General features: G+C 34.8%; 1 protein-coding gene across 1 annotated transcript; it reads right to left on the reverse strand.

The window, feature by feature from the left end:
* Positions 1 to 84: 84 nt before the first annotated feature.
* Positions 85 to 26267, reverse strand: GRTP1 (Growth hormone-regulated TBC protein 1). The gene is made up of 8 exons (XM_051214080.1): positions 26033 to 26267; positions 25839 to 25990; positions 25646 to 25804; positions 24656 to 24783; positions 21059 to 21234; positions 18454 to 18562; positions 14851 to 15036; positions 85 to 7086 (listed from the first exon to the last, which is right to left on the reverse strand). The coding sequence occupies exons 1-8, from the start codon at positions 26065 to 26067 to the stop codon at positions 6985 to 6987; spliced, it is 1047 nt and encodes a 348-aa protein (XP_051067200.1). The 5' UTR covers positions 26068 to 26267; the 3' UTR covers positions 85 to 6984.
* Between the last annotated feature and the right edge of the window lie 1135 nt (positions 26268 to 27402).

Genomic DNA, 27402 nt, shown 5'->3' on the forward strand with positions numbered 1-27402 from the left:
TAAATACAGGAATCAAACTGAAGATATATGTGAACATGTATATATACGCACTCCTTCCATTATTTTTATTGGAATTCAAAGATATGCGTCTTTCTATCCTTTCATTGTACTCGATCTTGAAAAAATGAATTAAAATAACATTATTTTCAGCAAATTTACTTCTACCAGATAGTGTAGCTTTTCTAGGATTACTACCAGTCCCAAGCCCGGGTAAGTGAGGGAGGTTGGGCATGGGGTCATCAACCTCATCCTGTAGAAAACAACATTGCCTAAAAAACACTAACCAGATGGTGTTGCATTCATTAGACTAACAAAATAGAAGGTGGATGTGAGTGTAAAGGTAAGAAAGCTTCTGTGAACAGACAATCATTAACAAACCTCTCAGAGTAGACTGATTATGGGAAAATCAAACATTCACTCACATTTAAAATAAGCTCAAATGATATCGCTGGGAATGTTGATGGAAGAGTCACAGCTAAATGATTCAGTTCAAAGACAGCATTCAAATTAAAACCATAAGTCAAACATACCTTTTGTTTACAACTTTAAATAACGCTAGCAGGTCCTATCATTTGTTTTAGATAATCCAATAAATAATATGCTCGGCAATCGATACAACATTAAGATGGACCTTATTACAATGATTAGATGAAATTTTCAATATGTGTTGAACCGAAGGGAATTTCGGTGTACTCACTTTTGAACTTTGTGACAAACACATAAGTAAGATGAAATCAAATGTTGGAAAGATCCAGAAAGGCCAAGAAAGGCTGTGAGAACACTGAAAAGCATGTTATCCAATTGCGATCACTAGACGTTTGACCAAAAACATCCAGAAAGTGGAAAGTCACATATAGAGTTTCTGATTGGATGATTACTTGCACTGCTACTATGTTTAGTAGCATTCTAGAATTTTCAAGAAACCCAAGGACATCTAAAATACTATAAAAATCCTATATTTTCTGCACATAAAAAAACCTTTGGGGTAAAGTGTTTCTTACATATTTTGCGCCTTTCCTCTCGTGTCCAAGTCTCTGTGTCGATCTAACTTGAGGGTTACTAGAAGAATTCAGGAAACAAATCCAACATTCGATTAGCAAGACTTATCAATAAATAAGTGTATGTTTAGAAGTTTCACATCAATGTATGTCATTGTCCGGTATTTTATTTTTTTCAGTAATTATTCAAATTGTTTATTATTGCAAATATTTAGCAGATTGGATTTATAACATTGACACATCGAAAAGTTTGTAAAAAAACAATCCCTTTTGAATAGAGTTACGTTTATATTTTCTTAGATTTGATCTTCAAGATTGAAGCATCTATATTAATTTTTTACGTTAGTGTATATTAATTTAACCGTTGAAATAAAAGGTGTAAAGTTCCAGTATCCCTAGTGTTATAACTTGTGAACCTGTGTGCCCTGTATATTGGATAACGCAACGATACTGCAAATCAGAGGGTAGAGAAATTATCGACCGAACCAGTGACGCATAAAACACATGTGAACAGCCTAGAGTCCTGATTGGCCCTGCTCTCTGTCTAGCCCAGCCAGTTAAGTCCAGAACACCAATCTTAGCCTCTGCAATATGAATCATGTATTTCAAATATACTGGGTTTATATAGAAACCATACAGACCACATCGTACCATAAAATAGAAAATAACATTTGCACAAGTTTTAGCCAGATGTGGCTGTGAATGAGGGAGGTAGTAATTAACAGACAGGGTACAACTCCAGAATGGTAAAACGTATAATAGTAGTCCATAGGTCAAAATAAAGCTTATAATAAGAGCGACATGAATATAAACAGTTTAGTTATTTAAGAATTATACGATAATAATATACGTATAGTATTTCTCCATAAATGGATCCCAACAGTCACCATTCATTATTCTTATCGGGATAGAACACCTAGGATTCAATTTAGTCCAGTTGATAAGGCTTGAGAATAGAATAATTTAGGAAATTTGAAATCCAATGTTGCTACAATCAAAAAGTAATAATAATAATCCGGTTTACTTGCAGATGTGAAGGCACGGACCGGCAAAACAACAGCAGCATATTTACAACCGAAGAACATCTGGAACTCAAAACAACTGTCTGTCGAACAACACTAAATTCAGAATTTTCAATAAAAATGTCAAGACAGTTCTACTGTATGGGGCGGAATCCTGGAGAACTACGAAAGCCATCATCCAGAAAATACAGGTGTTTATTAACAATTGTTTACGCAAAATACTTTAGGTCCGTTGGCGAGAAACTTAGAGCAACAACCTACTGTGGGAGAGAACAAACCAGATCCCAGCGGAGGAAGAAATCAGGAAGAAGCGCTGGAAGTGGATAGGACATACATTGAGGAAAGCACCCAACTACGACACAATGCAAGCCCTCACATGGAATCTTTAAGGCCAAAGGAAAAGAAGAAGACCAGAGAACACATAACGCCGGGAAATGGAGACAGACATGAGAAAAATGAACATGATTTGGATGGAACTAGAAAAAAAGGCCCAGGACAGAGTGGATTGGAGAATACTGGTCGGTGGCCTATGCTCCATTAGGAGTAACAGGCGTAAGTAAGTAAACATATAACTTACCTTAAGAATTACCTTCATACAATATTTCAGTACTTTAAACTGTATATTAAATTAATCCGGTCATAGAAAATATAATTACTCATGTGATTTACATACCTGAAATAATTTCTAGTGTTTTAGATATTACATGATCATTAAATATCAGAATATAATAAAGATACATGGATAAATAAATTATTATTCTTAAGACATGTTAGCTTATTTATATAAGCACATAAACATTGGTATAAGGAGGCACCAAATACATATGCACCACATTAATCATTCGATCTATGTGAGGGATGGGATATTGCCTGGGTGCCCAAACTGATACGGGTGGTTTTCTTAGGAGCTACACCTGGAGCCTTCGACCTGAACGTCTGATCCACAGGGCAGTAGAGCAACATTAGGAAATACAGTACCATGGTAGCCGGTGACCAATAATTGGTCCATACGCCAATTGTTCCCTCAGCGTCCTGGAATCCATGTGCACCATCGGCTTGGACTGAGGGTTTTCCCACTCCCCTAGGTGGACTCTCCATGTCCACCAACCCGGTTGAAGCGCCGGACATTTGCTTTTCGTCCTTTCAATTTCATCAAAAACACCCATGTAGTGAGTAGGACATCCCAGGTAGTGGTTGTATGCACGTGGCCATGTGAGAACATTTCAAGAGGGAGATCGGACTCCCCCCCATTCTCGGCCGTACCAGAGTATTCGGAGGCGACATGTTCAGTGATATATGATGGAATCATTCACTTATGTGAAAGTTTATTCCCAAAATAGTATTTCATACAATTTACATGGAAACAATGGTCAGATGAAGTAAAAAATGACTGCGATAAGTCTTTTTACTTATTTTGTTTGATTAACGAATTTGTTGAGTCAAAACTAAAGTAAGTAATTCCTTTGATTGACGATATTCACTTCATATTTAGTTGTATATTACACCATTCAGTTTTTATGATTTCTGTAAGATTATATTATAATTAAGTGGTAATACAAATTTTATTAAAGGTTAGTTTGGTTGTAAAGCGGCGGGAAATCTAAGTGTGAAGGTATTCACTAAATTTTTTTATTATTTCAGCTTAATTTTATATCTTACTGAGAATACTAAACAACAAGATATTAATTCATCTAATTATAAAAGTCAGTCCACTTTGAAAGTGGATGGAAATGCTACAATCGATGTATGATTGATATACTATAATTAATATATTGAATCGATGAGACTGTAATTTATGGACAACCTTTAAGTCACTCTAAAGTGACTTTGAAAGTGTCTACCTACTTACTAATGCTAAATGAGGATTATAAAAAAGTCTGAAGAATAAGAATTATAATTTACACTTGATAGTTAAAGTTAGGAATTAGATTTATGCTTTTTATCACGAACGAACATGAGCTATAATGCCAAAACTTTATTTAGCCAAATAGATGAATAAATTTCGTGCCAAAATCGAAAACCTGTTATCGTAAATCTGATTGGTTCATTCATAAATTATACTTTCACCCATTGAATCAGATTAACTTAATAGTTCAGAGGAATGTGTCCTATGTAAATGTTAACCACTGAAATTTAATTCGAATGGATTAGTGTACATTCAGTCAAACTATTATAGTAATGACATTTCATCAGTTGACTATTGAACAATCGAATATGGGAATAAAAATCTGAAAAAATAATCAATGATTCTTCACAATTAATGGTGAAGTGACATAAATAATTGATCCATTTCAATTAAATATCTAAAAGTATTTTTCTTTATTTTACTGATCATCAACGTTTTCCAACAAAAATTAAATGAGCAATTGGTTATCTTATAGACTTATATTGTTTTCTTTTTTAATATTTTAAACTAATTCAGCATTTTTTACTCCAAATCATAACTTCATTGAGGTAACAATGTACGAGTTGTGGAGATTAGTAAGTTTTTGATTGAGATCATGAAGCGATTGATGTTAGACCACCATTGAAAACCTGGAAGCACTAGATGGACGTTTCGTCCTACTGTGGAACTCCTCAGCAGTGCGCATCCATGATCTCCCTCGTGAGATCCGAACGCAAGGTCTTCAGTCCCGCGCGCGAACTCTTAATCTTTAGACCACTGAGCCGGCGGTCATCCAACGGTTTTAATGTCTAAGCTCAACCAATCCACGAAATCGCGCAACCATCTTCCATTTCAATGAGGTAGATATCTGTCTCTACCGGACACGGATGTTTTTAATACCCAACAACGGAAGATTGTTAATAGATTCAATTAATTGACAAAAAATGTTTGTTTTTGTGGATCTAACAACTAAGCTTCACATATGAAACGATAACTATTGGACAACCTTACCCAGAATGTTAGTATGAAAGTATTCATAAGCTAACCAAAGGAACATTGTTGAATCCAAACTTTTGTCATCGTTCTTAGTCAGTGGTCTTGAGTGCTGTTAGAAGTATGAGGGTAGTTATCACTTCCCGGTTGCCCACAGTGTGAAAGGGTTCTTCTGGAGGTACCTGAAAAGGAAATTGGATTAGAGGTGGTCTTAGTGACCTGAGAGCGTGACCGCAGTGCCCAGGGGACAACTGATTGAGGTCGGTCACAAACGACCTTTTTATGAGTAATTTCCGTGTTATCTCCGTACTTGTTGAGACCTTACCGCCGGAGACGGACACTTGTGGGATAAGGTGAAATGTGCATTTTTAGGGTCAATGTTTTCCAACCCCGCCCTTCCTTTGTGAGAAGGCAGCATCGCTGTCATGCTGGTTGTCTGAAGGAAACACCTTACTGCCGTCACACTTCTGTACGGTCAGTAGTACGACTTTGCCTTTGGTTTGCTGCTTTTAGTCTTACCGCTCTTCAACCGACCTGTCTGGGATGGTATGACCTTGAGGAACGACTGTTTTAGCCAGTATAGGTCGGTTGATTCATCACAATAGGCAAGCCCGACCACCACGTCTAGGTGACAACAACGGTCGGGATCATCAATATAGGTTATCATCTGTGCAGATCACGGCACAAAAATGTGACAAAACTAAAGTTTTTAAATCATGATACCTCAAAAAGATAAAATGACAATGAGAAAGACTAAGGATTCAGAATATGGTTAAAAGAGGTGAAGTGGATGATAAATATGTATGAATGAATACTCTAACTCAACATTTAGAGGAAGTTAAAAAAGTTAATGTAACTATGATAAGTGACGTAGACATGAATCCAAAGAATAAAACTCAAGTCAGATCAACAAAATTTATTACACAATATACATATGCACTGTATTATCATGATTATTAGCAGTAGTATTATTAATATAAATAAAAGCGTATTTCAATAAAGGGGATAATACATAGGATTTATGAGTTTTCACAATGCACAGACACACACACACACACACACGCAAAACAATCTACCATAAGCAGCACACAGAAACGGAACCGTTCACACATAATAATCAAATTATCTAGAAATAAATAATAGTTTCATTGAAGGCACATGATAAACATTTTTATTAAAATAAATCAATATATATGTATTGCATATTAAGATCTATTATATTTTGTGTATTATATCATAATATAAGAGAATGATAATATAAATAACTTAATGAAGAGATCATCTCTTAGAAATAAAGAAAAGAAAGAAAAGAAAAGGAAACAAAAAGACAATTGACTATCATTGAAAGACATCATCAATTAAAATACTGGTTGTACACAAAGTAAACAAAAAAGTACAAATAAACGATAACATAAAAATATGTACTCTTCTTCTTCTTCTTCTTTTACTTGTTGTCGTTCTTCACCCGCTTTAATGTCAATTTTTTTGGCGAAAAGAAAAAACAAACACATCCATGAAGAATTGTTTATACACCAATGTACTTACTCTTCAACACTTCAGTACAAATTTATGTATCATAATCTTTTAAAAGCAAAAACAATAAAGTCATCTGTAAAGACAAATTAAATTAGTCAATTGCTCTAGCAAGAGGTAGTAAACATTAGAAATAGAATATTTCAATAAACAGGTTTGAATTCTATATGCGAATCATATTGACATGAAAACAAACAAATAAATAAACGAAAAATGATAAACAGTTTTGTAATACTACTTATATTGAATGATCATTAAATTCTGTGTATATCACTATCAATATTCTTTAATACAATGGAATTATGATGTAACATTGACAATATAGATGATTTCATCAAACTACAAACTGTCGATCATCTCATTTACTGATCAACAACAATATTGATTTCTAATATGAACTTGTTTCAAACAAGATCAATCTATTAGAATTAATTGAGTTTAAAGCACATGTTGAACAAGTCGAATGTATATCATGAAAAGAGTGTGAATAGATAGGAAAACAATAAAAAATATCTTCTAAACTATTCATTTAATATTGAATAATACATACAAATTATTCTGGATCACCAGTATCATTTTCTATTTGTTGTGTAAATTGATTACGAAGTTTAGCAATTTTTGATTTGGGCAATGAACCATGTGAACGAAACATTGACTAAATATCAAAAAAAAAAAGAAAAGAAAAAGAGGACTCGTTCTGGCCTAAACATGGTTCACATTATCTGGAATGAATATTCATTATTGATCTGATCAGAATTTTTAAAAATAAGATTGAAATCAAGTGTTAATAATTGCTAATCTTGAGTAACTTATTCATATAGAATGACATAAAATAATATATGATTCTAATATTTCAATAGTTGACATCATTGAGTCAATATTGAAGCTAAACGATTATGGAAAACCTGGAAGCACTGAATGGCTGTTTCGTCCGATTCTTATAATATAAATGTTAGTTAAGATAGATTCATAGATTAAACACTAATAAAAAAAAACAGAACAGACTACTAAAGTTATTCAAATAATTCTAGTGAGAGGCTTTGACCAGTGGAGCTAATTCGTGTTGGATCGAGACAGATATCTACTTCAATACAATGGAAGATGGTCACGCATTTTCGTAGATTGGTTGAGGTTAAACATTAACACAGTTGGATGTCAGCCGGCTCAGGGGTCTACAGATTAGGCGTTCGCACGCGAAACTGATAGGTCCTGAGTTCGAATCTCACGAGGAGATATCATGGATGTACACTGCTTACGAATCCCATACTAGGATGAAACGGCCATTTAGTGCTTTCCAGTTCTCCAGGGTGATCTAGCTTCAATTGACTCATGAATTCAATTATTAAATCGGTACACTTTTCTTTCTTATTAACACTTAATACGTTAGGAAATAAATGGTAAATAATTTCCCACCAGAATAAATCAATTTAATAAAGAAATGGTAAGAAATATTGGTCAATCTATATATGGAATAGATTTCTATTATGTCTTTATAAACATTATGTTAATTATAATGAATAGGATTTGCCAAACGAGTTTTCCCTAAGTTAAATAATCTATGGAATCTTTAACAAAATGTGTCCCTGGATCTTTAGAACTCTTAATGTGGAAGGTAAGTAGTATATAAAACTCCACGTGTTAACACGTCTATAAATGATTAATCCAGAGATTCAACTTTCAACTATACGATGTATTGAGCTACGATATCAATGTTGTATATTGAATATCGAAAACAAAAAGATGGATTAATTATGCAGCAGTTTACGTCCTACTTAATCAACTAGTGAATATCAATCAAAGCAGATTGATGAAGCTATAAATCACTGAGTGATTGAATTTGAATTGGTATTACGCAAACATAATCATAGTTTATCTCGATAGGTAAAGCTAGCTAGGCGAAAATGAGTTAAACAAATTTAGTAGATGACGAAATCAAGATGTGTTATCAGAACAAAAAGTTAGTAACCATCAGTTTCAGCTAAGTAGAGGAGTTTTAGTCTTCTTGATTAGAGTCTTTGTAATACTCATTATCAATAATTATGAAAGTTGGGTGACATGGAGGATAGTCAATATCAGTGGCATAGTTCAATTCATTGTCTAAACTACTCTGAACACTGTCTCACAAATTTCACACTTTCATCGCATTTTTGTAGACGAATTTTTATATGGTAAATCGACAAGTTACGGAAGATACTGACGAATTCACAGTAGAAGGGAGAATTTGGGGGAGCGTAGTAGAAGATTTAGCCGGTTGAGGTACAGAGGGGAAAGGATTAGGTTAGGTAATAGAATAGTACCACCAATAATACTGCTTTTTCCGATTTCGGGGAAATCAGGATAATGGAATACCAAATAAACAATGCTGAAGCGCTTGAGGATAGAGATTATTTAGTGGCGAAGTTATGTGACGATTTTTGATTAATGACCACGAAACAAACCCATTATGAAAGGAACCGATTTGCGATCAATATTCTGCGTATTTTACAATCATGCCTTCAGATTTGTACGAAATTTTTTTGGGTGATATAATCAATAGCGTAAACTCAAAGGATAATATATGTCTGTAAATTGCTTGGAAATTTGTCTCTTAAAACCAACGCATGAAAGAGTTGCGCTTTTAATTTTCGTACTACGGCCGCTATAACAATAAATATGAGGTAGTTCCTGTTATTAATAATAATAAGGATGAATAACAACTGGAAAGGATTGCCCTGGGTTGAATGGAGAATGCTGGTGAGCCGCCTATGCTCCTTCTCGAGGAGTAACAGGCGTAAGTAAGTTGATGTTAACCACTTTTGAAGTAAGAAGAAAGCAACTGAAAAGTTGAAAAAGTTTATTCTTATAATCGTCTATTTAAACTTTAACACAACTGTTTTCATACGACAAGTGGACGTATGTAGACAACGTCAGCTTCATCATAATCATAAACTGTTTATCGAAATTATATACTGGAGGCACATGGTGACAAGTTCATGTGGAAACTATGGGGAATTAATTATACTACATGAATGATTATGTTGATGTATAGGATGACCACTATGTAATGATCATCAACAGAATATTAAATCTGGAATGTTAATTTAGTGATACCCTTTGTGATCTGTTAGAAATAGTCGAAACGTTAGTGTATCTGGGTAGTTTGGTTGTGGCCTCACTGATGGGATCAATCTACGTATGGTGAGAACCAGAGTGGCTTATCCCAATCTGGACTATATTTGGCACTGTCAACGATGGTATTCTAACTATAAAAAGGTAGGATCTACAACGCTTCGGTGAGGGCGATTCCACTATAATATGAAGAAATTTGGCCCCTCAGGGTCTCTGTGTATTTGACAAATGTTGTCGCCAAACGATTGGTGACATTCAGTGGCAACACCGTCTTAGTAAAACTGACGTTTGGCAATGTGTGTTTAGGATCATTGATGATGGCTATCACTATATTAAAACATTGACTTTGATGGCTTGGACGTGAGTTGCGAATGGCATTTCAGCTAATTCTATATTGCAAGAGGTTGAAAAAGTGGAGATGTGGTCAGTTTATGTCATGATATCGTGGCATGAAAGGTTGTACAGGACTGCGTAATTTGAGTTCTAGAGATGTTGAAACTCAGTGGATCAACAAGTTATTAAACAGTGCTTAGAATAGGAATAAATGGCGATTTTGTTGTAGTGTTCCTCAGTTTTATCGACAAAAAATTACGGAACTAGCCTAACTAAAAATAAATTTGTTTGTATTTTAACTGAACTGCTCTTATTAATATGATTCTTTTCCCCCTATTTTTATTCATTTATCTGTCCTTGATGATACTCCTTCAAGATTCATTCATTTTTAATTTGTGTGGTGCATATTTCTTTTGGTGCCCAGTTTTACCAAATTTTGCATGTACTAAATAAATAATAAATAAACCTATTGATTAAAACTATTCAACTAATAAATATTACGTCTTCAGTTCGAACCCAACTCCACTAGCTACAGTTGCAGGAACCCTCCTACTTAAAGTATAACTTTAAGTTATGTACTCGACAAATGATTTAGAGTAGGAAATCACAATCTAATGTTTCAAATCTGTAGATTCTAGCCTATAAATATCCATCATTCCCTACTGGACAAGAATTTAAATTGTGTTAAGAATCATTTGAGAAATCAACTGATCGACAGTATGATCGATGAAAATCAGTCATCCTTCTAAAAAAATTATTTATTATTTATTTATTTGAAGATATGAATGTCGGTGCAAAGAGGCACCGAATACATATGCGCAACACAAGTCACTTGATTTGTGTGTGGTGCCCAGATCGGAGCAGGTAATTTTCTTAGGAAGCCACGCCTGGAGCCTTCGATCTGAAGGTCTAATCCAAAAGGCAGAGGAACAACGTTAGAGGATGCAGTCCTATGGTAACTGGTGAACAACAATTGGTTCATACGCCATTTGTTTCCTTGAGATCCTGAAGCCCATGAGCACCATTGGTTTGGAATTAGGGTTTTTCAACTCCCCTAGGTGTATCCTCCATATCCACCAACCCGGTTGAAGAGCCGGACATTTGCTTCTCGTCCTCTCAATTTCATAAAACATGATATCATGGCAGCACGGCTGTTTAAAGGTTGGACGGTAAGCAATCGGTAATTTGTCAAATCTTAACAAAATATGTCCTCTTCTCTTTGTGATAGGTTAAACCGAGAAAGTTTCTAATCTCGCTAGAAAGTTAATAAACAGAGATAAGTGAATATATACCAGACTACTAAAGAACCAATGATTAGAATCTGTTTACATCAATTGAATTGACATTTGTTTTATTTATTATCTTGACTGTTTGTTTATCAGAATGATGTAAACAATTCAATGAAACTTTCAGTGGCATATGATAAAATGAATCTGAACAATACAATAATTAGGTTGATGAATTACTGAATAATTCAATGCAAATCAACAAGCTCATGTAGTTTAATTTTCAGTTATATACTTTGTATATTTTGAAGGAACTTAGTGATAATATCCTGTTATCTGAAACAATGTTAAATGCATCAAGTTTTAAAGCTGAATTGACTGAGGCTTAGTGATTAAGTTATTTTGATTTCTAACCAGTAAATCGTAAGTTCAAATTCCAATCTATCTTGTATCGTCGGTCCTTAAACAAAGTATGAATCAAACCTTAGTACATAATTCTGTATGCACTAGATGAATTAAAATAATTTAGAATTTGCAAAAGAATAATAAAAGATCCAAAGATGTTTATCAATAAGCTAATGATTCTATGATGTAGTTAATTTAGTGATGATTCACTGTTACTATGATTATTTTGACTACTGAGATTTATTTTATTAATTTTATCTCGTTGTCACAATACGATATGACAACTTAGATTAATGTACATTTATACCAAGCTCTTGGTTAATGATGATTGACTGAAACGGTAGGGTAGATGTTATTCATGGGAAGATTTCACCAGTTATGGTTTAAACAGTTGGATTGTTACATTGACATTTGGTTGTTTGTTACCAACGACTGTGTTGTCGTAATTTACAGATTTATCTTGATTATTTTTATCACTATGACTTAACAACAATAAATCTTAGGAGTAGAAAAGTATTAATTCTTATAAAGACACATAACACCTTGATAAGTAATAGTGAGCAGAGACGATAATTCAATTGGTGTCAACATCTTGAAACATCGACTTCGGTGGCTTGGACATGTTCTACGAATGTCGTCCCAGAGAATTCCACGTCGTGCATTATTTGTCGACTCTGGGACTAGTTGGAAGAAGCGGAGAAGTGGTCAGTGCATGAAATGGTGTTGTGGCATGAAAGAAAGCTGCAAAGGACTGGCTTGTGTTGGTCCTTCACGACTCCCTGGTTGGGGTCTGAGAGATGGTGCGACACAGTGGCTAGAGACGTTATCAGATATGGCTCAGAATAGAAGCCAGTGGCGATCCTGCTGTAACTTTTACTTTCCTCATAAAAAGTGGTTGTAACTCCCCTAACTGAAGGGATTCTTTCTGGTTGTACCTTTCCGTTTCCCCCATTACTATCACTATTACTACACTTCTATACACTGATCTGTGGTCATTATTGTTCTTCTTTTTTTTATACGCATCTCACCTTTTTTCTCTTCCCATTCTCATTGTTTTCTGTGGTGCGTATAAATTTGATGCCCCCTTGTACCAATATTTATGTGCTCAAATAAATAACTAATTTATCTCTGATCTAAAATATCCCATAAACGACAATCGAGTGTCAGTATCATTTATCAGTTAAAGTAAAATACAAAAAGTGAGTATTATTTAAAAATTGACGCTATTTCTGAACTATACCGATTCACTAGTTTACTTACATAATAAAAATATCAGAGTTAGTAAATACACCGACTATTCGAAGCGGTTAAACTATGACCTGAGAGATTTTCTTTGCATTCTATACATGAAAAGTATACCTTGAATTGATATTACAGAAACATGAGTATTATGTGTCACAGTCGTAGAAAAACGGGCCCCCAAATGCCTGGTACGACCGAGAGTGGGGAGAGTCCGTTCTCCATCTCGAAATGTTGTCACATGGCCATGCGTATATAACCTCTGTCAGAGAAGTTCTACTAGTTGCCTTCTCGTGGCGGGGATGTTGCTTACGAAATTGAGAGGATGAAAAGAGAATGTCTGGCACTTCAACCGGGTTGGTGGATATGCAGAGTCGACCTAGGGGAGTTGGAATACCCTGATTCCAAACCAATGGTGCACATGAACTACAGGATTCTAAGTAAATAAATGGCATATGAACCTAATGTTGGTCACCGGCTAACATAGGACTGCATCTCGTTACGTTACTCCACTGTCTTGTGCATCAGACCCTAAGGTCAAAGGCTCCAGGCGTGGCCCCCTGGGAAAATCACCTGCTTCGGTTTGGGCACCCGGCCAGCATCACAGCCATCAGACAAATCAAATGAGATTTGTGTGGCGCATATGTATTTTGTGCCCCCTTGTACCAATATTTATGTGTTTAAATGAATAAATAAATAAAAAACGGGGTTTAAAATCCAACACTGTCTGTCGTCTAAACAGAATGAAGGATATAGATATAGTGATTTCACGACATAAAATAATACAACTGATTACACTAGAATATAATCAGAAATATAGTTGTCAGATTTAAGTGATAGAAAATAGATTTGCATGACATTTTGAAAGTTTAAAAGCATTGGAAACAGATTAATAAAAGGCTGTAATATGTTTTACAACATTAAGGCAACCAATCATGGTGTGTTTTTAAAAAAAATTCGAACTAATAGATCTGCAAGCTGAAAACAACCTGGATAGACGCTTAAAAAACAGCAGATTGATTAAATTCTGTTGGTGATTGACTGAAATGATCTGGAAACTTTTTTTCAAGTAAAATATTTGATTTTTAGACTAATTTGCATATATGTGTATACAGAATCAATATTACGAGCAAAATAATTGTATATTACAATGAACTATACTGAGCAGCAGTTCGCTCTGTTCTACTTTACGGCTGCGAAACGTGGCCATTAAGAGTAGAAGATACTCGTTACTAGTATTTGACCACAGATACCTTAGAAATATTGCTGGCATCTGCTGGGATCACCGGGTAAGTAACAGTTAGGTTTGACACAAGGTATTAAGGAATGATGACAAATCAGTCGATGAGGTTGTGAATCTTCATAGACTGAGATAGTTGGGACACGTGTTACGTATGCCTGAACACCGATTACGACGACGTGCAATGCTGACTAGTGTTGCGGATAGTTGGAAGAAAGTTAGGGGCGGCCAAACCAAAACGTGGCATCAGTCGTTGAAGTAACTAACTTCTGGTTTGAGCCATGTTGGTAGATGCAGACTACTTGGTTGGGGTTCGCGTGACCATCATAACCAATGGTTGGACTCTGGGTGACACGACTAAAAATCGACCACAATGATGTAGGTGTGAACACGCTGTCTTCCTTTAAATTATGAGATTAAAATTATTTCATATCTTTCTACGAACTAATTCTTTCTTTCTGTATTATATCCTTAAATGAAATCTTTCCTTTATATATTGCACTACTGAGTTAATTGCTTTTATGAATCCGGTTTTCATCTTGCTGTGCTAATGAGGTATGACAACTTGGACTGATGTCTGGTCCTACGTTGTAACTGACTGACGATGAACTAATGCAAAACAAGTGGCACTTATATAATTGACAGAGTATCGTAGTTAATGTTGAAAATAGTCTAACCAAATGTTAATTTAATTTGAAAATGGTCTATGGAAATATTATAATTAAAGACATTTATACGTGTATTCTACGCAACATATCTGTGTTTATGAGGTCACTTAAGACGTCAGATTTTATAGATTCTTCAAGGTTTGCTTTCAACAACAATGAGGGAGTATCCAGAAAATAAATGCAAACAAACATTAACTTACTTCAATAAACTGGTGACAGTATAGTGTTTGTTTATCTTTGCACATGTTACGAAATGCTGTAATCAGGATAGGAAATTCATTGCATTGAATTAAATCTTTATAATGTAATCTGACCAATGATAGACATACACGAAAGAGTACTTTATCCCCTTCATAGAATAAACAGTCGAAAACACGAATTGTTGTCTATGGTGCATAAAGAATAGCAGAAACGAAAATAACTTTTTGGTATACCAAAGAAGATTAACTGAGTATTGAATTCAACAGGGAGCAATGTTAAATATGGGTTTTATTAAGCATGTCTACACTCATCAGTAAGATGAGAGTGTCTGAGGCATTTAAGGTCACGGATGATCTAACGATTACATCAAAAAACCTAACATCAAATTAAATGAAGTCAATTAGCTTGATCACCACATATCAAATTTGGTCCATAGAATTTAGTCAGCATCAAGTACATGGGATATTATTACCAAGCGACCGATCAGTATACTATAAAAGTGTCTTGATCAAATTAGGTGAAGCAGAATAGAAATACCAGGCTATTAAGCTAATCACTATACAACACGTGTTTCCAAATCTGAATTGTTTCGATGAAGAAACTGGTAAACAGTACCGTTTTTACAACGCTACTTAGATTCACCTCTCTAGTTAACCGACAAGTATTAGCTGAATAGCTCAAAATGAAGTCATTAACATTAACATTTAAGGTTTGGAATAGTATTTAAACTGCTTATAATATCAGAGGAAGGCATCCTTTTTTGGAAATACGAGTTTTAATGGCATGTCAGATAGTCATCATCATAGAGCTAGAGATAGTTGCCATAATATATTAGCATGACGATGTAAAATTAACAGGATGAATAGGATAGTGGATCGAAATAATGTAATACTAATGACAATGGGAAAAGTTAAGAATATATTTCAAAAAGACAATATATAAAGGCATGTATAAAAGGAATACTAAAATACAAGATCAAGAGGACAAAGGGCAAAACGCATGTGCCATTTCCGACGATTCTGAGTCGTGCCTTCAGAGTTTCCAACAACTGACCGTGGTTATCACGCGAACCGCAACCAATCAACCAATTTACTACCTTTTTCTGGTGTCCTATAACTAACTTCAACACTGTTCACTCAGTTGTTCCAAAAAACGCAAGGATTGCTTTGAACAAACCCACGGTGTATGAGAGCGATGAAAGGCGTATACTTGTTGTGAAAATGCTGACTATGTAAGCCATTACCATCAATTAAGATATACAAGGGTTAACAACAAAATCAAGGAATCTTTATCAAGGACTAACAGTTAAAACCAGGAGCAACTGGACAGCCATTTTATTTTGTGGTCCAGGAGTCCTTAGTAATGAATACAGCTAATCAGTTGCAAACTACCGTCCAGTTATGTAGCTTATATCATGGACTGACGAACTTCATTCAGTAACCAAAGAAAACAAGAAAGCGCTGGATAGTTGTTTTGTCTTACTATTGGACTCCTCGGAAGTTAGCATTCATGACTCCACCAGGGTTCAAACGCGGAACCATTCGGTCTCATGAAGAGTGCTTAGCGTTGAAAACACTACGACGGTGCCCAATGGTTTACACAGGTTTAAACTCAGCTGTATACTTCGAATCGACAGTCTCCTCACACAACTAAAGTGTGGCTCAAAATTAAGTATAGGAATCTGTATTTAGCATGTACGTCAGTAAATCAACCATTCAACAGGCCCAAGTTTAAGTGCTTGATTTTGAGCCACATTGTGCAAGGATTAGTAATATTACCCAGGCTACTGAAATAGAGTGACGCTTAAAAACCAGAGATTTCTTAATCGAAAAGCAAGTGTTTTAATAATTAATCCGCTAATCGGAAATCTGATTAAAAGAGTTAGAAAATCCTATTTCGAAATTAAAAAAAAGGTTTATTCACTGATCAATAAATTTAGATTGTTGTTTAGTTTGTATTAACTTGTATCGAAAGTCATACGAATTTCGAACGGTATTTTGAAGTGTAGCATGAGTTAATCCATAGATACATTTATTGAACTAAAATTGAGCGTGACAATGATGGGAGAAATGAAATAATGCAAAAACTGTACATTAAATGGTCGCTCATAAACATGAATACCACCCAAGGATATATATATATATATAATTCAAAAGGATGTGTTAGAATGTTAGACACAGGCATAAAGATTAACGAAACTAGCTTTCTGTCAGTTTGACAGATCCGAATACAACTAATTTGTCGAGATTGTTCTTAGAGACTATTTCAGTTTATAGCTGATTTCCAACACGAGCGAATTTCAGATTTTATTTAAATTTAAATTAACTCATTCTCTAGGTACTGGGGTATGAGCCACATCCTAAGTATGAGAGCTAATGATAATACCCAGCTGCCCAAACCGAAGTAGATGGAGTGGGCCTCGAACGTTAGACTTAGTGGCTGAAAGTCAAACGCTTTAACCACTAAGCCACCGCTTTACATGATCAAACAGAGGACGACTGGAAGCTAGGGACCGATGGGTAGATTTTTCATTTTCGTACCGGACTCGAGAATGATCATCAATGATCTAGCCAGAAATCGAGCCACTTGTCGTGAGAACTGAAAACCTTAGGTTAGATCTTTGATAATAACCACTGTTGAGGATCCTTTTTTATTTCAGCTTAATGAATCAGACAGTATTGCTAATTCTGATATAAAACAATGAGACCTAAAGTTGAATACAAGAACCAGTAAATGATTTGTGAGTTGTAAAATTACTGTTGGGATATGTTTAAACTCAGAGTAAAACATATAGACCGGTTACTAAGTGAAAATCAGTGTTGTTTTGTTCAATTTCCAGTCTCCAATGAAGTTAAAGAACAAATAAGTTAATATAACTGCTAAACAACGTCTTAGCAGACTTTATTATTTGTTTTTGATTATCAGATATATAATGGGTATGAACCTCTTGTTTACTGTGCTTCCCCAAAATGATAATGGACAATTAAGTATACCTGTGACCTTAAAAAAAAACACTAAAGTTATACTTTGTCGAAATGTATGCATCTAGTACACAATTTCTATTTATTATTTAGGAAATAAACACTAAACGACTATAAACATATATAGAATTTAGGTTCACATCTTCAAACACAATGATCAATGTAATTATACCTATTCAATTTGCTTTTTTTCCAAAAGGCTGAACAATAATATGTCTATAGAAATTTCAAATTATGCTTTCTATAATTCCTTCACGGTTCAATAAAAACACCTTACAAACTAAAAAGACGATGCTACTAATGAAACAGCATTTGATGTAATGATGGTCGATAACATTCGATCTGCACTAAGAAGGACCTAAAACATGACATTGATCACCACCCAGTGATCAATGAATTATGAAAATCAAGAGATGATGGCAAGTTCCAATCACTTTGAGATTTGATCAACAAAATTATTTGATAATCTGAGAATATTCAATTACTATTAGTTTCAATTGAAAAGTGATATACAATATAGGTATATTTATATAATCATAAGTAGAATAAATAATCTTGTGAACAATAGATCAGAAAACATGTTTAATAACACTCAATGATAAATAAATATTACTACATTACCTCAATTGGCAATACATCAGCAAATAAGCATATAAACCATTTTGTTGCAAGTAATGTACAAGTGATACCTGAATTCATAATTATTTTATGAACTGTGGGAATTTTATCTCTACATAAAGAAAAGAATGTATACATAGAAGAAAGCTACAAAAAATTTATGATTAACCAATCATGTATTAATAGTAAATATAAAGAGTTGTTTAACAATTGGAATCTAATATATACACATTACAGAGAACATATTAGCGCCCCCAAATGTCCTGGTACGGCCGAGAGTGGGGAGAGTCAACTCTCCCTATCGAAACGCTCTCACATGACAATGTGCATACAACCGCTGACAAGGAAGTCCTACTCAATGCCTTCTCGCGGCCACGCTATTGTTTACGAAATTGAAATGACGAAAAGTGAATGTCCGGCGCTTTAACCGGGTTGGTGGACACGGAGGATCCACCTAGGGGGCTTGGAAAACCCTCGTTCCAAACCAATGGTGCACATGGGCTCCTGGATCCTGAGGTAAAAAATGGCGTGTGAACCAATTGTTGTTCACCGGATACCATAGGAATGCATCTCCTTACGTTGCTCTATTGTCTTGTGGATTAGACCTTTAGGTCTAGGGCTTCGGGTGTGGCCCCCTAAGAAAACCATCTGTCTCAGTGTGGGCACTCGGGCAATATCCCAGCCCTCGCACAAATAGAATGATCTATGTGGCGCATATCTATTTGGTGCCTCATTGTACCAATGTTTATGTGTTTAAATAAATAAATACAGAACATTTTAGCCAGCGACATGATATCAAAAACAGTCACGATAATGGAATTCACAAATCTTTAATCATAATAGTTAAGGTACTTAATACATATGCTAAAACTATCCTGCCTAATGCAGCGAGCTAACAGAAGAGAGACAGTCTTAGATGAATTCACACAACAGAAGCCAAGCTTTCTTAGAATGGAGTAATGTTTACAGTATCGGGTCATTTCGAATGAATGCACTGAACTAAATAAATAATAACACATCAAACTAATGCAGATTTATAAATAGGGTTTTAGAGGACAATCTAAAAATGGGCAAGCTAATGAAACTACCCAACTTTTTTATACACTATGGTTAAAGAAATTGAACTGGATCTTATTACTTCACGAATAACAAATCAAGGGCTTGTATTATTAAGTATTTTTTGTGTAACAGATTAAAGTAAATTGATGTAGTAAACGGGAAAAAGTATGAGTTGATCTATACCAATAATTGATACCACTGTTTACTGACTGATTTAAAACAATTATTAAGCGATTTCTTACTTCCCATCGGTTCTTACCATAACTACTGGTGCGACAAGCGAAATTGATCTTTGAGTAATTAAAACCAATATATAACATATACTAGTCTATAATCGTTTTAATGTTATCATTATATTTATGACAGTAGAGCATTCAGTGTCCAATGGATCTACAGATAAAAACTCTACCAAACATTTATGAAACATGACCTATTCGAGTTAATTTTGCTTTATAGCTTTGTATTTTTAACCAACATAATGCAATTATTAGTTTATTAACTTTTGTTTTATTCCTTCCAATACTGCATTTCGATGCCCTAATGAAGTGAAACAGTAACACAGCTCATTTTAATTCACATATATTGGTTGTTCGGATCTTGTGATTGATATTTAGGACTGCGATTGATCTGTCTATTATTAGCATATGTATATCCTGTGCGGATTATATCGATATTGTCAGTAAGTCATAAACATTTTAAGCAGTGATGTTCACTCCATCGATCTCTGCTTAAAATATTTGTGACCTACTGACAATATTGAGACGATCGGCCCAGGATATACATACGCCAATAATAGACAGATCAATCAGAAGGTCCAAACAACTAATATATGAATTAAAATTTACATTTCACATGCCAGTAGCTATCTGGACTCAGCAACTACTAAGTGGATAACGCGATATGCTTTTAGGCTAAGTATGCAGGGCTCGAGTCCCAGGGTGAGCATCAATGCTGTGATCCAGGTACATCCGGCTGACAGGTAGCAAATAGAATGAGACGTCAGTGCTGGGGTTCCATTGTTAGCCACCATCCATCTCTGCTTAGTAATACGGTTAACTTTATTGTTTTACCTACTCGAGGATAGTATCTAAAAAATGCATTTCTCGAACTAATACTTCTTATCAGATGTTTATGACTCATTAATTACAGTAATCAATAGTCATGTTTACCTTGACTGTTTTGTTTCATTCAGAATGTACAAAAACGCATAAAATTTGGTTTTACAGACAGGTTTTTATTAACATATCCTTTTTGTGTCAAGATGATAGGCTAGGATGAGACAGTATTTCAAAGGCTTTCGAATGGACGTGAATTCTTGGCATTGAGAAAACCATATCTATACAACTGCCCACAAGACAATTAACTAAGTAGGGCATAATTTGCTTTGTTTTTTCTTTCATAGCAATCAGTTAACTGCCCAATACTAATAGTTTGATAAGGATTTTCTAGACCAATAGATTACCCATCACATTTCTGATAACTTCGCCAGATGCATGTCAAAAAAGAGGAAAAATTCAAGGAACTGACCAACACAATTCTTTTTACTTACTTCAACAACTGATTGAATACCATACAGTCAACACGTACAGCTAACATATCAGAAGAATAGTATTTTGGTAAAATGTGATTAATCAATGCATCCAACAACCAAAACGCTTTTACTTCTCTCTCATTTGGTGGACAATCAAGAACGAGTAGGAGTACAGCTGCTATATAATTCATACCCTATTTTAAAAAAGAAATACAAATGGAAGAGAGAAAGTGAAGAAGTAGAAGCAAATGAAAATGACATAGTCTTCAAATTATATTTATAATTTCATTTAATGTGGCATCCGTTGTATTAGAAAATACCATAGTCTACTTATGACTCTATGACTCAGAGACAATTTTAAATACATAATACATTCCTAGTTTGGAGAAACTTAAATATATCACTGGTGACTGGTTAGATTTTAAAGGCACGTTGAACCTTAGATTTACAAGTGAAAACAAGAATAGGGTAATAAATCGGGATATATGTGTACGTGTATCAAAAAAGAAACCGTTCATTGCTGTAAAAAGATTTCAAATATACATAGACTTCAAGAAAAAAGGAACTAGACGAGAAAACGATAATTCCTAGCATTAATTAAAAATTAATTTATATGTATCTGCAGTATAAATCTACCAGTAGTTTAGAAAGGGATCTTAAGAAAGTAGTGTCTGTTATAATTAAAAGCAATTTGGACATTATACTGCTTTGTTTGTTTGTTTATACAATAATTCAAATTGAGTTATAAACCTACAAACATCCAGCCAACATTTATTTCACTTTGCTTTATTAGTTTACAAATGGATATAATAGCTTATATTTAATTGAAGTACTTCAGAAATTTCATCATAAGTAAACAAGCAATACAGTATTTAAAGCAATTATTCCGTTTTATAAATTCCGATAGAAAAATGAGAAGATGGAGTTGATCTGAAACAGTTTGATGTGAGAACTCCCGTATACTTAAACATAGAATAAAGATAAATAGAATAATATATTTGTAATATACCAATGGGTAGAAAAATGAGATTTTCTGACGTTTTGTGACTTAGTGTAAGCCACTTCTTCAGAGAATAAATAACCAAATAAAAATTAATCCACGTTTAAATAGTACAAAGGAACAACGCAATAATATTATGAGCGATCAATCAAAAGACAGGTCTGAGCAAGTCGATGTTATATCATTCCGGTCAAGGTGATTTATAAGCGACATGTGTGCAAGGTCAGGGATGAAAAAGATGTTACCTTTTTGATAAGAAAGCATAGAGTTTAATTTGAATGTACGATAATAGTGTGAAATGTGAATAATATCAGACATGGTAGCTTGGATAGATATTCCAAGTCGAATGGATAGTGAGGCCTTCTTTTCTATTGAGAGCAGTAAGATTGATCGCTCATAATATTATTGCGTTGTTCCTTTGTACTATTTAAACGTGGATTAATTTTTATTTGGTTATTTATTCTCTGAAGAAGTGGCTTACACTAAGTCACAAAACGTCAGAAAATCTCATTTTTCTACCCATTGGTATATTACAAATATATTATTCTATTTATCTTTATTCTATGTTTAAGTATACGGGAGTTCTCACATCAAACTGTTTCAGATCAACTCCATCTTCTCATTTTTCTATCGGAATTTATAAAACGGAATAATTGCTTTAAATACTGTATTGCTTGTTTACTTATGATGAAATTTCTGAAGTACTTCAATTAAATATAAGCTATTATATCCATTTGTAAACTAATAAAGCAAAGTGAAATAAATGTTGGCTGGATGTTTGTAGGTTTATAACTCAATTTGAATCATTGTATAAACAAACAAACAAACCAGTAATCATATCATATTTCCATTTTTGGCATCTTTATTTACCTAATCTACTAGAGATTGAGTTATGTGTCAGACAAAGTTGAGTCAATTTATACAATTGCAAATTCTCTTATTATTTAGCGCTACCCAAAATACTCAACCACTCAATAGTTCACCACGAAAGGTCAAACAAAACAAAATCTACCTTAACCATAGGGAATTGTATGTGTATAGTCAGTCAGCTATAAACAAAGTAAAAACTACCAGAAATATTCATCAACAAAATTCTCCACAACACATGAATACAGTGAGATGAAATTAACAAGATCCAAGGCAAAGAAACGAAAGTGTGAAATTTATTTCGCTGTCATAGTTGACCAATAAACTGTTTTGCTTGATTTAGGATTTTTATATGCGTACAAATATTACAGTCCAGTGGATTAAACCCTGATCTAAATGAAAATAATTTTGGCTCCTAAATGGTGGGGCCGAGAGTGGGGAGAGTCAACTCTCCCTCTCGAAATGCTCTCATATGACAACGTGCATAAAACCACTGACAGCGAAGTCCTACTCAATGCCTTATTGTAATGGGTTTGTTGTTTACGAAATTGAGAAGCGAATATCCGGCGCTTTAAACAGGTTGGTGGATATGGAGGATCCATATAGGGGAGTTGGAAAACCTTGATTTAAAATCAACGGTGCACATGGGCTCCTGGATCCTGATGGAATAAATGGAGGACGAACCAATGGTTGTTCACCGGCTACCATGTGACTGCATCTCTTAATGTTGCTCTACTGCCCTATGAATCGGACCTTTAGGTCAAAGGCTCGGGGTGTGGCCCCTAAGAAAACCACCTGCTTCATTTTGGGCATTCAGACAGTACCCTAACCCTCACACAAATCGAATGATTAATGTGGCACATATCTATTTGGTGCCTCCCTGTACCAATGTTTGTGTGTTAAATAAATGGATAAAATCTCCAATTACAGAATGACATTATTATACAAACTCTGATCAAGAATTTCATCCCCATACGTTTCTCATCAACAATGACCCGTGCCAAGTCTTGGTTAGGGAAACCATAGGACGTTTTCAGGCCTTTTCTAATTTAGTCGGCGATCGTTGCTGTGGTAGGGAGTTACTAAACATGTGTAAAGGACACCTTAACTACCTTCATCAATGAAGATTCACAGACTCACCAACCCGTTTGCCATCTCTACCTACTACCCTACGACTAACGTCAACATTTCTCACTCCGTTATTCTACGATACAAGGGTTAATATGTTAAAGTTTATGGTCAAATACTGGCAACTTATTCATGCCCTAAACATTCAAAAACCAGAATGATACGTGGATGCGTGTGATATACACAATTTCAGTAAACTTTGATTGGCCGTAACAAATTAGAAGCTAGGTGAACACGAGATATGTTTTCGGGAAAGTAAAAGAACTTGGTAATAAAATATAGACAATTTTGTAACAAGATTTCATCTTTGTGTTTTTATTCACCGAATTCAGTATTTAACAATCTTACCACATATGTCTAAAATTTTATGAAAAACATCTATCGTCAGCAGACTGAGTAGTGCATTAATTTGGATTATCAGTTATCTAATAATGACTAAATAACACGATTTCGTAAACTGACGCGTCGTTTCACTTTTAGACTGTTTACTAATATTGCAAATAATACCAATACATCCGAGAGTGATCATTAGTAGGATCATGGGGAATCTGGAAGTATTAATAAGTATACGAAAAGTAAACTAATGAAGTAGCTAATAAAAATCGTTACAAAAAGCGTACTTGGCAATAACCGATCTTTGGAAAATGAACTGCAAAGGCAGACAATACTCTTTTTAACGATACCAGCTTACTACTGGGGCCATCTGGATCTTGAAAATGTTTGTTTTCTGGAAAGGTACGGGGAACATCTGGAAAAAAAGCGAGAAAATCGGATGTATGAAACGAAACATCTTGAGTTCAGAACCAGTTAATAAAGAACGAAGTCAAGTATATTTCAACAATTTTTTTAAGTTTTGCAGTTTGCAGACCGATGTATTTACTTTATTTTCTCGTTAAATTTCGTAAAGTTATCCGACTTCAAATGTGATTTTTTCCTGTTATTTTGACTTTCCTAAACGAGTGGTGCCCATCACTGTTATTATTGTTTCCAGCTATTTTATTATTCCTTTTAAGTGTCCTCTTTTAATACTACGTTTAAGTGTTACAACCCAGACCGACAGATTTCTGTACTATATTCTTACAGATACCAATAAGCTTCGTAGTCCAAATGATATAAAGTTTCTTAGACGTAAAACCCAATAACTGGATGTTGCAGTTCGCCTAAGTTAAACTGTAAAGGTTATTGTAAACGGTTACATGACTACGAGTTGTAAATTAAACTACGGCTGGTTGCAACAGACAGAAAGGAAATAGCGATTCTTCCGAATAAAAAGGATTAAAAGACAGTGATTGGTTACACTAGGTTATTCCAAAATAGCTTTAGAACTGACGAGTAGAAAACTGTGCATGATAGATGATGTTGATATTCGCAACAGTATATTCGCCTCCATAAACACAGTAAATGTCTAAGGTACTAACAGTGGAGGATTAACAAACACATTCATCGAGTCCAGTTTGTACAGAACAAAACCGAAAAAAGCACTACTATAAACCTTGACTGTAATGTTGTGGTTGATATACAACTAGATTACTGAGTGAATGCAGAAATTACATAACGAAGCTCAAATATAAACAATTTCTACATCAATCTTGAGATATGGGCAGACATACCAGCCAAGATAACATTCCAAATATGTGTTGGGGGTGCTTTGGAAACAGCTATTTGGTAGGCATCTGGATTAGCTTCCATTCGTTCATAAGCTCCAGAAAGATGCATCCAAACTGTTGGGCGAATGTGATCCGGTATTCCCTTCCGACAGAACCTTTTAACTAAAACAATAAGGTCAAATAACTCATGACATACATCTCGCACTCTTTTTGGGTGGAAGGGTAGAGAAATACTTTTCCCAACGAGAAACTCTTCTCTGAAGTACTGACTCATAAGTCTGAACAAAGTCGGAATATTCATCGTCCTCAACGTATTCTGGAGATTCAAAACCCCGGTCTGGAAACTTCCTATAGAGAAGAACATGATATCAACTAATGGTAAACACAAACTGCTCATCTACGGAACTCATGAAAACCAAGGTCATACATAAATTTGAAATAATTTCGCACAGTTCAAATGGTTCAAATGGTTCACAGTGACCTTGGTGAAAGCCAAAAGATGAGGACGACGTGACCAACCAAAAATATAAAGTCTGTCGTTTTCATCTAACTAGGTGTATTAGTGACGTTTTTTATCCTTCCATGAATATATTGCATTCAAACTTGGTGGTTTTGTAGTGACCTACTTTTATAAAGAGAACGTGGTTGGTTTAATGGAAAAAATTGTTACTATAATCAATTGTACCAGTGTTGTCTTACTGTTCTTGGTTTTTTTAACTGCATAAAGACAAACATTCTCCTGTTGATTGTGACCTTGCGCGAACTTACGTTTTCTCAGTGATTCCGCTTGTACTCCTTTGGAATGATCTCGGTATTCCTTCGATATCACGAAATCTCCAACAAATATATCTCGCTACAACCGCCGATCGCCTTCTGATATATGGTACGCAACCTTCTCTTAGGGATGATCATAGTCAACAACGACTCGACTCGTCACTACAATCTTACCAACGACCGGATTCAATTATTTTATTACGAACCATCCGTTCCATTTTACTCTACTCCATGATTATCGCTCGGTAAAATGGGGCCCAGATAGATATTAAAACGACCAACTCAGGAAAACTAGCAATAAAAATGTTTATTAGGTTACGAAAATCCTTGTTATAGGTTTCTGTTTCAGTTTCTTTTCTTCTGAGTTACGAAGAATGAACGGAGCAGCTACATTCAGTCCTCCAGACTTTTAGTAATGTTAAATCTTAGTGCAGTTTGTAATTTACCTTCAGAAATTGTCAATACATACTCTACGATAAAGAATTTCATGGTACAACCCATGAAAATATCAGTGCTTCAGTAAGAAACTATTCGATTCAAATTTCAAATTTCTCAGAATGATGTCTTAACTGACTAGTGCTAAATGAAATGACAAAATAATAAATCACTGTCAAATTCTTCATCCAACATACGATAAGTCAGGATTCTGTCACTTTTGGGTCTATGGTATGGTAGCGGAATTAAGTCGAGGTCGCCAAGTCTATCTTAAAAGGCAGACTACATAGGCCGCTAACCCATTAAATCACCGGGTTTTTTCTCGAGTATCTGCTTCATACCTGAAGCAGGTACACGGTCCACGGATGCATTTTTTCAAATAAAAACTCATTATATTGTGGAAGCGAAAACCCAATTGAAGCTCGGTTCTTCAACCTCATCGATGACTTGGGCTTATATGAAAATGTGAGGTCGGCAACTCGTTGGAGAAACAGTCAGACACCATCGCGCTTAGACTGTGTATTCGCAAACGAAGAATTCCTAGTTGACAA

This window comes from Schistosoma haematobium, chromosome 2 (genome assembly GCF_000699445.3).
Source record: "Schistosoma haematobium chromosome 2, whole genome shotgun sequence".
In the NCBI taxonomy this organism is placed as follows: Eukaryota; Metazoa; Platyhelminthes; class Trematoda; order Strigeidida; family Schistosomatidae; genus Schistosoma; species Schistosoma haematobium.

Bases quoted from the DNA above. Each gene is read 5' to 3' on its own strand.
- GRTP1 (XM_051214080.1), bottom strand. From the start codon at position 26,067: ATGACCTTGGTTTTCATGAGTTCCGTAGATGAGCA. The intron at 15,037-18,453 runs GTAATGTAGTAA...TATGCACCATAG, and splicing joins CTGATGTATTGCCAATTGAG to ACAACAATTCGTGTTTTCGA. The intron at 7,087-14,850 runs GTAAGTTAATGT...TTTGATATTTAG, and splicing joins ACTGTCACCAGTTTATTGAA to TCAATGTTTCGTTCACATGG.